The 15438-nt window shown below is 34.9% G+C and overlaps 1 protein-coding gene across 8 annotated transcripts in view; it reads right to left on the bottom strand.

Annotated features, from left to right (window-relative positions):
- LOC121387613 (tensin-1-like) overlaps nucleotides 1-15438 on the bottom strand; it is a 231028-nt gene that overhangs the window by 5570 nt on the left and 210020 nt on the right. For all 8 annotated transcript variants that reach the window (XM_041518772.1, XM_041518777.1, XM_041518778.1 and 5 more), the window contains 8 exons: nucleotides 12709-12792; nucleotides 10151-10279; nucleotides 8010-8102; nucleotides 7014-7091; nucleotides 5658-5747; nucleotides 4082-4250; nucleotides 2616-2684; nucleotides 1427-1471 (listed from right to left, as the gene is read on the bottom strand). In XM_041518772.1, coding sequence (XP_041374706.1) covers nucleotides 1427-1471; nucleotides 2616-2684; nucleotides 4082-4250; nucleotides 5658-5747; nucleotides 7014-7091; nucleotides 8010-8102; nucleotides 10151-10279; nucleotides 12709-12792 — 757 coding nt within the window. The remainder of the gene's footprint in view (nucleotides 1-1426; nucleotides 1472-2615; nucleotides 2685-4081; nucleotides 4251-5657; nucleotides 5748-7013; nucleotides 7092-8009; nucleotides 8103-10150; nucleotides 10280-12708; nucleotides 12793-15438) is intronic.

Below are 15438 nucleotides of genomic sequence, written 5' to 3'. Positions count from 1 at the left end.
AAGGAAGAGCACTCTCATTTAATTATATGTTTTGCGTCATTTTGCCATATGCTTGCCGCCGGTTACATTAAGAGACATTACATTAAGAGACATGAAAAAAAAAAGAAGAGTCAAATGTGTGGAATGCAATACAATGACATGATTCGGCATCCATATTCAGCACTGGAATTTATTCCTTAGTCTTAATATAATGTATTTCACTTTATTCCTTAGTCTTAATATAATGCTATTTCGCTTTATTCCTTAGTCTTAATATAATGCTATTTCACTTTATTGCTTTGTCACATCATCATCTAGTGTAAGTGTCGGGTACTCAGGTCCGGGTCGAGTTTGACCCTCGAGTACTTGAGTCCAATATTTTGGACTCGTGGAGGCCAGCACCTGTGCCCAGGACAGGTGTGCACTACAACAGCTTGCTCTGAATGTGAATGTTAAACACTCTGACCTGACCTGACCTGACCTGACCTGACTTGTGGAGGCCCTACTATGAACTGTACTGTTGAAACAATTATTGTTTGTATACTTTGTATTCCCAGTAACGAGTAGAATGTGATATTCCTGCTTTTGCTTTCACATACAGGTACTTGCTGCAAATTAAAGGCATACTGTCACGGATTTAACGACGTTATTTCTCTAAAAAATGGATAATAAATAAAAATGACATTAATTGTTGGAAACCAAATCTAGCTATCACATCACCTTAACTGAACGATGATGGAGTGAAATCCATGTCATCCCTCTCGGCAATGTTAGGTTTTGAATTATGGACCATTGCCATAATTCAATTATTTTACCAAAATGTCATTAATAAATGCAGTATGGTGGTTATGAAGATGGTTAATAAAGTACATTTAGGGACAAATCGAATTATTTTTGTTCAGGTAATACTTTGTTAGACCATTAAATAGGTCAGTGGTCTGTGACAATATGTCTTTAAATAGGTCAGTGGTCTGTGACAATATGCCTTTAAGCATCTTCCATAGTATCTACAAAATATTTCCAAACTTTATCCAAAAATATATACATATATATTCTGTATCTACCAATTTTGGTGGATCTCCATGGGCGCATAAATGGAAAATATTTCACTAGTGCGCCAGACCAGAACCAACTAAAATTTACCAGCCTACCAGAATTTCTACTAGTCTGCCAGTCTATAGAACAATATATTATTAACACTATTATAATATAAAGTGTCTTCACTTCAAATCATATATAGAGATATACTGACAAAACATTATTAAGAACACACATCACGTCGCAAACAAATTCAAAAAGACAAATAGACCGTCGGGCTGGTAGTTGCATGTTTTAACTCGTTCATCAGAATTTTTACTTGCATTTGGCGAGTGGGCGAGTACTTTCCATAACTCTGATCTTTTAGCTAAAATGACTAATTATGCACAGCCTAATGAAAAATACTTACTTGACTTCAACTTGCACTCCAGGTACATCCGTGTCTCTCTTCCATCTACAATGAGAAATTAATGTATTAACAAACCATCACAACTTCACATCAAAAAAAGCATTCTTATGCATTTATATGAGTTTGAAGGGAGGGACATGTGATGACATCACGATTTGGCAAACACACACAATGACGTCATGTAGTTTAAAGAGTTTGCGTTTACGGCTGTCTGTTTTTGGTGTTAAATTTATAACAAAATGTCATTTTAATGCAATTCATTATAGACGTTTTAGCAGAATAAAGAGAATTTTTTTTTTTGAAAATGATCTATGAACGTGATTAAATAACAAAGTTATAGCAATACTCAGAACAGTGCATAAAGTGGTTTATACTGTATCTATACAGTGCATGTGTGTTGAAAATAAAGGCTTTTAGAGAAGAAAAAAATAGCTCAGGTAATAAATAGAATAATAAACTCAGTACCAGTTATTATCAAATTTATGTCCCTCGTGAAATAATTTTCATTTGCCACTCACTAAAGCTCGTGACAACTGAAAATTATTTCACTCGGGACATAAATTTGATAATAACTGGTAACTTGTTTATTATCCTCTATGTTAACACCCTCCACCTTTCCATGAACAAACAGTTATTTACAACCCCTGCAATTGCTGTGGGCAAAGAAAGAAAGAAAGGAATGTTTTATTTAACGACGCACTCAACACATTTTATTTACGGTTATATGGCATCAGACATATGGTTAAGGACCACACAGATTTTGAGAGGAAACCTGCTGTCGCAACTACATGAGCTACTCTTTCCGATTAGCAGCAAGGGATCTTTTATTTGCACTTCCCACAGGCAGAATAGCACAAACCATGGCCTTTGTTGAACCAGTTATGGATCACTGGTCGGTGCAAGTGGTTTACACCTACCCATTGAGCCTTGCAGAGCACTCACTCGGTGTTTGGAGTCGGTATCTGGATTAAAAACCCATGCCTCGACTGGGATCTGAACCCAGTACCTACCAGCCTGTAGACCGATGGCCTAACCACGACGCCACCGAGGCCGGTTTGCCGTGGAGAATGCCGTGCAGTTTTTAATTCTCCATGGCAATTTTTTGTCTTGGAACTATATTCAGGGTTTTTTTTCAATGGAATTCATTTTTGCCGTGGATATTTTCTTAATTACAGAGGTTGCTACGTACCTTCTCTCCTCGGGGTCCATTCCGCAGTACGTCACGGCTGATACAGGGTAGTGTCGACGGAAAAACAGTCTGCAACCAAACACAGTGACAGTAAATACTAGTTTAACCATTTCACTCCCATACATGTAGATATACGGGTGCACATTTTTGTAGGGAGCAGGCTGGTTTTTGCCCGAAATTAAATAAAAATGCCCAAATGTAGATAACAACATTTATTCATATTAACACTACCATTAAACATCTATATAGGCTTGAACATGAATCACTACACATTTTTACATGAATTACAACTAATTTTGAGGGTATAGTGATGGAAAAACATGGTAAAAAGGTCTCAAGATTAGCACATTTTGCCCGAATATCTCTATCATTTTTGCCTGAATTTGAGGTTTTGCTTCAGCACCAGTTTCACCCTCAACCACCCCCCATCTTCCTGTCTTGTACGCTTCAGTTCACACCTATATATAGATTATGTGTAGGTATGTCTGATATTTTCACAACAAATTCAACAAAATATATATGAAGAGTTTAGGTGCAAAACGCAATATATCCATTTTTAATTTTCAGTAAAAATTACTTTTTTAATTGGAGTATTTCATAAGGATCAATCGCTTTTTGCAGCAAATCAGCAGGCCTACGATTAGCCCTTACTGACATACAATAATGGCTTTAACTAAAAAAAGAAAGAAAATTGTTTATATCACGTTTTGTGCCTGAACTCTTCATATGTTTTTTTTTTTAAAGGATGATCAACAGTCTTTTGGAGATATTAGATATACTAAATGACAAAAGAAATGCTAAAGGCATATTGTCACAGACCACTGACCTATTTAATGGTCAAACAAAGTATTACCTGAATAAAAATAATTTGATTTGTCCCTAAATGTACTTTATTCAACCATCTTCATAATCACCATACTCCATTTATTAATGACATTTTGTGAAAATAATTGAATTATGGCAATGGTCCATAATTCAAAAACTAAAATTGCCGAGAGGGATGACATGGATTTCACTCCATTATGGTTCAGTTAAGGTGATGCAATAGCTAGATTTGGTTTCCAATAATTAATGTAATTTTTATTTATTATCCATTTTTAGAGAAATAAGGTCTTTAAATCTGTGACAGTATGCCTTTAAGACCCCAAAACATTAAATGCCTTTAATTTTTAAAAAAGTGCTCCTCTGCTTCCTATGCCTTGGACTGTCAAAATAGTCCTAAAATGTTTACAAGTCATTGATAATTTTAACAGAGACAAAACGAAATGGGATTCAAACTGAATTATTTTAAATAAATTAAAGAAAACAAAATTAATATTCTCATTTTATTGTAATTACTGGTAGATTAAATGTGATATGCCACACCGTATATATTAATTTGATTAGAATATGTTAACATTACTGGCAATGGAAACCAATTTGGTCCAGTGGAACCTTAAAATTTTTTTTTTTTTTTAAATACTCACTTTCTGTTATTGTCTGTCAGTGTGATACCCTGACTGGAGACTTTGAAATGTACAACAGTGGTCACTGGGAGGGGCAAGGTTTCAAAGGTCAACTTCACTGCCCTGGCAACAGCCTGAGGCCCTGTTAGGGATTCTGTATCTATTGTGTTCAAGAAGAACACATTGCAAGCTGAAAATATACAAAAAAGTTATTTTAATATGATATCTACACTGGCATGGCAAAAACCCAAACTATTGTTATACATGTAATTACAATGAATACAAAAAATACTGTTCTAAATATAAACAAATTACTTTCTTTTGTCTTTATTGTAATGTGGCCATATATTAACTTGATTTTCTGCATGAAATATACTGACAATCAAAAGAAAGTATATCAAAACATTTGTATGTGAATTCACACATTTTATCTCTCAGTGCTGTTTGTGAACTGTGACATTCACAGTTCATTGCAATTATTGTGTATACCCAGAGTTTTAGATCTCAATAATTTGGGCACACATGGAGACGTTTGTCTTTTCTGAGCACAGGAAGGTCATTTTAGTTCAGTACTGTCATTAACAGCTGCTATCAATATTTAAAAATGCATTTCAAGTTATTTTAATCTAATTAAAGTTAACATTTCAGTGTTTTTTTAGGTGAAATATTTTGAGATGAAATATTTTGATGTCAGCATGTTTGTACTTAATCTGGGCATGATTATTTTGGGCATATATATATTTTGGGCACAATGTTTATTGCCTCAAATTTGACGCAATCTAAAGCCATGATACCAGTGTTTACATCTCGCCAAAATTTTTATACTTTTGAAATATAGCAGCTGTATAAATTTGTGTTTTAATTTGGTTTTACTATTATTAAAAACCATGAATATACTTTGTTTTAATTTCATTAAAGATACCAAATTCTCGGAATCATACGACTACTACATGTAACTGTAAAATTATGATATTCTGTGAATTGTGCTCCTGGCCCCTGGTATTAGATTTATTTGATAGTACTAATCTACAAAGCTGATCTTAGTAAGATTTATTTGATGGTAGGCCTACTAATTTACAAACCTACTCACAGTAAGATTTATTTGATGGTACTAATCTACAAACCTACTCACAGTAAGATTTATTTGATGGTACTAATCTACAAACCTACTCACAGTAAGATTTATTTGATAGTACTAATCTACAAACCTAATCACAGTAAGATTTATTTCATGGTAGGCCTACTAATTTACAAACCTACTCACAGTAAGATTTATTTGATAGTACTAATCTACAAACCTAATCACAGTAAGATTTATTTGATAGTACTAATCTACAAACCTACTCACAGTAAGATTTATTTGATAGTACTAATCTACAAACCTAATCACAGTAAGATTTATTTGATAGTACTAATCTACAAACCTACTCACAGTAAGATTTATTTGATGGTAGCCTACTAATCTATAAATCTGCTCACAGTAAAATTTATTTGATGATACTAATCTACAAACCTGATTGTAGTAATGTTTATTTGATGGTACTAATCTACAAACCTGATTGTAGTAATGTTTATTTGATGGTACTAATCTACGAACCTGCTCCCTGAGAGAGAAGAGCGGCAGCTGAACTGGGCATCTCGGCAGAAATGCTGTGACTTTCAGCACTGATCAGTCCATCCACATGATCTTCAAGAGACAGAAAGAAAGAAATGTTTTATTTAACGACGCACTCAACACATTTTATTTATGGTTATATTGCATCGGACATATGGCTAAGGACCACACAGATATTGGGGGAGGAAACCCGCTGTCGCCACTTCATGGGCTACTCCTTTCGATTAGCAGCAAGGGATCTTTTATATGCACCATCCCATAGACAGGATAGCACATACCACGGTCTTTGATGTACTAGTCTGATCTTCAAGAGAACACAATGGGAACAAATGAAACATCTCACATTATTACAACCTACATGTAGATTTCATCATTTCAAAACAAATTAAAATATCTCTGTATTATAGATTTTGTTACAAATAGCAATTTTTTTTAAAAGGAGAAAAAATTAAAATATCTTCACATTATTACAACCTAGATTTCATTATCACAAAACAAATTAAAATATCTCTGTATTTGATTTTGAAGTTCAGCTGTATTTTGTTTTCAAATAGCAAGGAATTTAAAAAATATATTTTATTATTATTACAACCTTGATTTCATTATCTCCAAACAAACTAAAATATTTAAGTATTGTAGATTATTATGAACTGTATGTTGTTAACAAACAAAGAGAAAAAATATATCTCTTGACATTACTTAGATTTTTTTATTTCAAAAGAAATTAAAATATCTCTGTATTATAGATTATTATCAACAGTATTTTGTTATCAAATAGCATGGAGAAAAAATGTAAATGTCATCAAAGTATCATCTAGAATTACCTCAAAGACTAAATATCTCTGTATTAAAAATTATCAGCTGTATTTTACTACAAATTGCATTCAATCAAGAAGAAATATTTAAATATCTTCACATTATTATCACCTAGATTTTAATATCTCAAAACTAATTAAAATGTCACAGTATTATAATTATTATAAGCTGTATTTTACTATCAAATAGCAACCAACCAAGAAGAAATTATTTTAATATCCTCACATTATCATCACCTATAAGCTTCATTATCTCAAATCAAAATTAAAACAGTTCCTGTTCACCAAAAACAATGGTCCCAAACCAGATGCAAAGTTTGCAAATGGCTGAAATTTGACTTGATAACATAAACATACTTGTAATAATGTTTATGACCAATAAATAATTTCTTTAAAATGATTTGATTTTTTCTTCATTTTTATCAGCATATATTTAACTTACACAAAACATGTACAGGAATTTTTATCCTGAGTATATTTTACACTAATAACTTAGGTTATGTGCCTTTAATTCTGTACTTACCAGGTTCTGGTAGGAGAAGTTTGCATGGCAACGCAAGTGGTGTGATGGTGTGTTGGTATACCAAGGCAGCAAGACTACCTATCAACATGGAAAAAACCCAGAAAGAAATTTAAATTAGTTCCTGCTAATTTTATAACCACAAATAAAAAATGGAAAGTAGAAAAAGTAATAATACAGAAATTTAAAAAAGAAGAAGAAAAAAAGAGGAGTAATACTTAACATTCTGCATATTGTTTCTAAAGAAATTTATAGTCTGTGAAAAAAAAGGGTAAATTTCATATGGAATATATACATGTATCCGAAGTCTGTCAAAAAATTTGAAATTTTATTAGAAATATAGACACTGTCAAAAAATAATAAATTTTATAATGAATATATAGTGTCTGTCAAAAAATTTGAAATTTCATAAAGAAAATATAGTTTATCAAAAAATAAAAAATTTTATAATGAATATAAAAAAATTGTCAATTTCATAAAAACAATATAGTTTATCAAAAAATAATAAATTTTATAATGAATATAAAAAAATGGTCAATTTCATAAAAACAATATAGTTTATCAAAAAATAATAAATTTTATAATGAATATATAGTCTGTCAGAAAAGGGTTAATTTCATAAGGAATATATCATCTCTCCAAAACGTGGGTGTGTACTCCATGGCTCAAACTTAACAACAGCACCGACGGCAGTTGCCATAGTTGCGATATGAACTGCCGTCGCTCCGAGGATTGACCGATGGCACTTTTTTGCCGATGGATAAAAAGTATTGCCATCGGTTCAAGGGACCATTTCTTGATTTTTATATTTGTTGCCAAAGTTACTAGTTGAAAATTGCCGTAGGCAGGCTGAAAATTGCCGTTGGTAAGCATCCTGCCTACAGCAAAAACATTTCAAAATTGTTGTAGGTAAAAAAAAATTGAAATTCGAGCCCTGCTGTACTCAATGTACCACTAGATGGACTTATGACATCATAATAAACAAATATTATTACTTACCGAAGACGGGCTCATTACTACATCCTCGGAGTCGTACCCCTTTCGGGGTCGGTTCAATCAGGAAATGACGGACAAGGTCAGCCTGTGGATCTGCTGTTAAAACAAAACGGCAAAAATTCACGTTGTTGTTAAAAGCTGTTGGTTTATATTAAAAATAGGATTGCATGACAGTTCACACACAGCTTCTAGATTATGGTAGCCCCACTCCCATGGCTAGTGATATTCAATGTTGGGCTTGTAAATAACTACTATTGCCATGCCCGACGGCTAGTGAAAACAAAATGGTCAGATGTTGAAGTTAAAGTCTATTTTGTAAATATGAATATCTTGACCCCACCTCAACTATTATTTAGTAAAATTGTATTAACTTAAAGTAAAGTAGGGCTTGTGAATTTGAAATCATGGCTAGTAAATTAAAAAAAAATCAATGATCCCATGGCTAGTGGATTAAAACAAATTCTAGAAGGCCTGTGACATACTAATTCAAATATTTAACAACTCAACAACATATTGCCTGAATTTCATTTTTTAAAAGCTCTTTCTTTATATTAAAGGTAAGATTGCATGACAGTTGACATACTAAAATGACTCAACAACATATTGCCTGAATTTAATTTTTTTAAAAGCTTTTGGTTTATATTAAAGGTAAGATTGCATGACAGTTGACATACTAAAATGACTCAACAACATATTACCTGAATTTAATTTTTAAAAGCTGTTCCTATATATTAAAGGTAAGATTGCATGACAGTTGACATACTAAAATGACTCAACAACATATTGCCTGAATTTCATTTTTAAAAGCTTTTGGTTTATATAAAAGGTAAGATTGCATGACAGTTGACATACTAAAATGACTCAACAACATATTACCTGAATTTCATTTTTAAAAGCTTTTGGTTTATATTAAAGGTAAGACTGCATGACAGTTGACATACTAAAATGACTCAACAACATGCAATTTTTCTTTAAATATACTTTAATTCGGATCATGTCTATGTTCCCTCACTTCTCTCAGCTCTCTGTCCCCTCAGCTAACAGTAATCCTGACCCTGAGGGAACATAGAGCTGACCCCCCCCCCCCCCCCCCCCCCCCCCCTTACCTTTAATTCAACCAGTTAAATGTACATAAATGCCATAACTCACTTGTTAATGATATTTTTGTATAAAACTGAATTATGGCTACTTGTGCATATAAACCAAAACGGAAAAAAAAAAAAAAAAATTTGTTTTAGCTATTATGTTTGTTTCTTCTTCTTCTCTGTTCAGTTTCATTATCCTCCTTAAAAAATAAAATCAGGAGTATTACTGCCTCAGTGAATTCTGCAGTTAACAGCAAATGTTAAAGTTTAGTTTGTTTAGTGACACCATTAAAGCACATTGATTAATTAATCGTCGGTTATTGGATGTCAAACATTTGGTAATTCCAACTCATAGTCATCAGATGAAACCAGCTACATTTGCCCTAATGCAGCAAGGGATCTTTTATATGCACATTCCCACAGACAAAGAAGCACATACCACAGCCTTTGACCAGTTGTGGCGCACTGGTTGGAAAGAGAAAAAACACAATCAGTTGAATGGATCCACTGAGATGGTTCGATCCTGCTACACAAGCACCTCAAGTGAGTACTCAACCCACTGAGATAAATCCTTCCACTCAATGACTAAACAAGTGTACCGGTGAGGTACATGATACACCCATCAGGAGTTTGATGGAAAACCATATCTATATTAATGAATATGTTACGGGTATGATTCAATTCTAATTATGTGAATTTTTTGCAATAGGATGGATGAACAGTTTGTTTTGGACCAACCATCATCCCAAGTTGGTCCTACATGTGAGGTTTGATGGTCCTGTATGCATCTGTATGCAAGATATGGTCCAGACAAGGATTTACTGTTACGTGCAGTAGTCTGTGAAAAGTAGGTCACAGTGACCTAGTAATAGTACGCGACAAACCACCATTTCAAGTTGTTCCTATATGTGAGGTTTGATGGTCCTGTATGCGTCTGTATACAAGATATGGTCTAGACAAGAAAAAGTTAAAAGACAGACATACGGACGGACGTACGGACGGACAACGCCATACCATAATACGACACATCATAGATTATTACTGATTTATCTAAACTACCTGATGGTTTAATCTGCACATTGGGCGGTATGGTGGCCACTTTGATTGCCAGTCCAAATGCTCCGGGGAAAGAGTTACTGTCCCTGATGACGAATGTTCCGGGCTGTTTGTCTTTCAGCAATACTATGGCTGTAAATAGTAACACAAAATAAACACAATTAGTACATGAATCATTGTCCATACGGAATATATGAAATGAGTCAGATAACAGTTTTATTCTCTGCTGTAGTATGAGGGTAACAAAACACAAGTTTAAACCTGCAACCTCTTGTGTATTTTATTATTTCATTACTTAGAACACACTAGCAATATTGATTTTCTTACTGGCTTACACCATTTGTCAATATATTTGGGCTATAGTTACTAATCTGAGTCACGTAAAGATTATTTATTCTCCATTTCAACATTCAGAAGAGGGCTGTCACTCCACTGTTTTGTAATACACAGCATTAAAGGGCCTATCCCGTGTTTGTTGCATTGTAAGATGTTTTTTCGCCACATAGGCTACTCTTTTATGACAGGCAGCTAGGGATCTTTTATTTGCGCTTCCCAAAAGCAGGATAGCACAAACCATGGCTTTTGTTGAACCAGTTATGGATCACTGGTCGGTGCAAGTGGTTTACACCTACCCACTGAGCCTTGCGGAGCACTCACTCAGGGTTTGGAGTCGGTATCTGGATTGAAAATCCCATGCCTCGACTGGGATCCGAACCCAGTACCTACCAGCCTGTAGACCGATGGCATAACCATGACGCCACCGAGGCCGGTTTATTACTTAGACCACACTAGTAATATTGATTTTCTTACTGGCTTACACTATTTGTCAATATATTTGGGCTATAGTTACTAATCTGAGTCACGTAAAGATTATTTATTCTCCATTTCAACATTCAGAAGAGGGCTGTCACTCCACTGTCTTGTAATACACATCATTAAAGGGCCTATCCTGTGTTTGTTGCACTGTAAGATGTTTTTTCGACTAAAACCATTTTGTAATGTCTAGTATTACATAATACAGTGAAACCCCTCTAAATCGGACATCCTAGGGACCAAGTAAAATGTCCAGTTATAAGAGGTATCTGGTTTTTGGGGGTTTTTTGTTTGTTTTTTAAAGATTTATTGCCCCCAGTACATAGGCAGTGAACATGTATCTGGTTTAGAGAGGTTGAGTTCTGTACTTTATAAAAAGGACAGTAAAAAATGTCCAGTTTTGGGGGAATTCCAGTTTACAGAGGGTCCAGTTTTGAAAGGTTACACTGTAATTATATTTTCTTGTTTACAATATCAGTATCTGTACATGTATATTCAATGTGTTGCTGATCGACCTAATATTTGTAACCAACCAATATTTGATTTGGTATCCCAATAATTTCGAATGTATTAAAAAATATAAATACATGTACATTTGTACATGTAATAGGAAATGAAATGAAGTTTTACCAAGTGCAAACACTTGGGAGTTGGACGAACAGAAAGACCTTTAATATACATCCACTAATATTCTATTTACAAAATATTATTTAATATGTAATTACAGTTGTTATAAAGTCTCTGTTGGTCGATATCGTCATAACAATCGTCAAAAACTCAGTATAGGCCCTTTAAAAAGAACATGGTGGTACATGTATATATAAACATATACTAGTATTGTATGTAGGCAGTTGACAGTAACTGCTGATAGTGGTAACACTTTTATTCATGCTTTAGCTATGGGTTGTAAAAACCAGTTAAAGGGACAGTCCTGAGTTTGCCGCAATTGTAAGATGTTCCGATGAATAAAATATTTTAATGACTAAAATTACATACTAAATATTGTTTCTTCTTTAGAATATAGGTGTCTGTATATTCAGTGTTTCTTGTTGTGCTCTTATTTGTATGTAGCCCAAACTGGATTTGGTCTCCCAACAATTTTGTACGTACAAAACCCCCCAAAAAACATTGGGAAACGAAATTAAGTTTCAGCTAGTACAATACTGGAACGATCAAAAACACATTTAAATATACAGCCACTGATATTTTATGCAGGAAAATGTATTTAATTCAAATTTGTTGTCCTTGAACCGTCTCTGGTAGTCTGCAACATCTTAACAATAGCGACAAACTTAGGACTGTCCCTCTAATAATGTTAAATGCTATTCTACAAATGATCATCTTATGAGGCAATTCAACTTTTTGTTTATTCAACAGGTGTATGTATATATGTGTGTGTGTGTATATATATATATATATATACATACATACATATACATATATATTTAATGCATGGCTGCTTTTGATATTTTTGGATTATGCATTATGTATTTGCCTGTGGGAGGAACCAGTGGCGGATCCATAAAATCTATCTAGGGAGGCCCCAATGACATGAGGCAGAATGCCAATGGAAATTTGGGGGAGGTTTGGAGGGGATCGTAAAAAAAATAAAAAATAATATATAATAAAATTATAACTCACAAAATTTAGGGGGGAACCGGGCCCCTGACCCCCCTAGATCCACCTCTGGGAACAACTGCCCCTTAATTCTGCCCTACCCCCACTTGGTTTGGCCCTGAATAACTTACCTTCTTCGCGGGTGATGTTTGGCTTGTACCAGTACTTGGATGTATCTTTAACAAATCTCGCTGAAGTGCTGACCATGTCAACATCTGTAAACAAACCATCAAACATTTCATTACAAATATCATCGGAATAATCAACCAGATATATCCATCCTCCACTAAAGATTATGATGGTTTTGGTAAACAAAACAAAACAAAACAAACCATTTCACCAGACCTTGAGCTTAAACTTTTTTTTAACATGCCTCTATACCACTAAGGTTTCAGGCATGTCCATCACAGGTCCGGGACCTGATCTGGAGCAGGTTTCATCAGAAATATCATCTAAATAATCATCCACAGTCCATCATGCTGTGGAATTTACTACAAGTTATTTATTTCTGAGCCGAATGATTTGTAAATTGCACTCACAAATACTATTTGTTTGTTATTTAAAAAACACCTTTACTTTTCTTCTTACATCAAACCAAACTAAAATTATTAACAAAAAACATATTTATAGAATGATGGGACGGACTAGAGATATATCCATCCTCTACAGAGGTCTAGAAATAATGTAATATTAACTGTCCCAGGACCCCATTCTACTAAGGATATAGCCGTAAATAAAATGTGTCGAGTGTGTGGTTAACTAAAACATTTCCTTCATTCCATTTCACTAAGCGATCTTAGTGCTAAGATGATCTTTAGTACATGAGGTAGTTATGCTCTAAGTTGATCCGATTGCTAAGACTGCATTGTATAACAGGTCTCTTCACAGACAGCACTGGCCTCGGTGGTGCAGTGGTTAAGCCATCGGACTACAGCCTGGTAGGTACAGGGTTCGCAGACCGGTACCTGCTCCAACCCAGAGCGAGTTGTTAAGGGCTCAATGGGTAGGTGTAAGGCCACTACACCCTCTTCTCTCTCACTAACCACTAACCAACTAACAACTAACCCACTGTCATGGATAGGCAGCCCAGATAGCTGAGGTGTGTGCCCAGGACAGTGTGCTTGAACCTTAATTGGATATAAGCACGAAAATAAGTTGAAATCAATCAATCACAGACTGCCCAGATAGCCGATGTGCGAGTCCAGATAAACAAGCTTAAACCTGAAGTGGATGTACGCTTGGAAATCATTCAATGGATATAATTCAATAGTGGAAATCAAACTGCTATCGTGTATGTCCTTTACCACAGACAGGACAGGCCTTTTGATACACAAGTTGCTGTACCGGTATTCTATATTATCATCCATTAAAGGCTTTTGTAGGAGATATAGCTAGTACTATAATTTGCAATATCTCCAGCGATATTATCCTAGGAGATATCGCATCTTTTGTTATGTCTATGTGTATGTTTTAGCTCTAAACCTATCATTAGTGACGTCACGTCACTGTCGTTCTGCTAGTTAACGAATCTACCACTGCCAAATATAGTGACATTCAACCCACATTACTGAAAAGAATGATAATGGATGATAAAAAGAATACCACCTCATATCTTGTGATATCATAATTTATCAGCACTCATTGATAGAAGTATAAAAATCCTCTCCAAGTCTCAGATTTCATACTTTTATCAACTTGTGCTGACAAATTATGATATCACAAGACACTTGGGGAGTATCCTCTATTTAGTAACTATCACCACCGGCCTCGGTGGCGTCGTGGTAGGCCATCGGTCTACAGGCTGGTAGGTACTGGGTTCGGATCCCAGTCGAGGCATGGAATTTTTAATCCAGATACCGACTCCAAACCCTGAGTGAGTGCTCCGCAAGACTCAATGGGTAGGTGTAAACCACTTGCACCGACCAGTGATCCATAACTGGTTTTCAACAAAGGCCATGGTTTGTGCTATCCTGCCTGTGGGAAGCACAAATAAAAGATCCCTTGCTGCTAATCGGAAGAGTAGCCCATAGAGTGGTGACAGCGGGTTTCCTCTCAAAATCTGTGTGGTTCTTAACCATATGTCTGATGCCATATAACCGTAAATAAAATGTGTTGAGTGCGTCGTTAAATAAAACACTTCTTTCTTTATTAGTAACTATCAGGACTGATTCGTATATCATCCACTATCAAATTTCAGAATCTTTGGACTATGACCTTGGTGGTGTAGTGGTTGAATCATTGGCTGTAAGACTGGTAGGTACTGGGTTCACGCACCCATACCGGCTCCAACCCAGGACAGGTTTTAGCAGCTCGATGGGGAGAGGTATAAGGCCATGACACTGACTTATGTTCTCTTCTCTCACTAACCATTAACAACTGACAAGTGACCCACTACAGACAGTCCTGGCCCCGTGCTTATAAAACTTAAAGTCTAGAATATTAATAAAGTCCAGACTTTAACGTAATGCTATTTGAATGGCGTTGCCATGATGTTAAAGTCTGGACTTTATTAAAGTCTAGACTTTAAGGTTTATAAGCACAGGGCCAGATAACTATGGTATGATGCCCAAGACAGTAACAGGATATAAGCATGGAGATAAATTAAAGTCATGCAATGAATGGAATGCTGCTTATAAAAAGGGCAATAACAAATTCTCAACAGACAGGCTAAAAGAAATTACAACACACATACCTTTCACTTCAGCGACACTGATGACATATAAATGTGTATCCAGTGAATGATATATTCAAGATAAATTACTGGCAACCAAATTCCAGCACTAGTATTTGATTTAAAAAACCACACAGTCTGTTGCACACACAACTATAGGTGTCACTAGGAAACATCCCCCCCGCTGGTC

The sequence above is a fragment of the Gigantopelta aegis genome, chromosome 13 (assembly GCF_016097555.1).
Source record: "Gigantopelta aegis isolate Gae_Host chromosome 13, Gae_host_genome, whole genome shotgun sequence".
NCBI classification, from domain to species: Eukaryota; Metazoa; Mollusca; class Gastropoda; order Neomphalida; family Peltospiridae; genus Gigantopelta; species Gigantopelta aegis.
The sequence above is the reverse complement of the archived record's forward strand: the minus strand, read 5'-3'. Positions and strand labels throughout refer to the sequence as shown.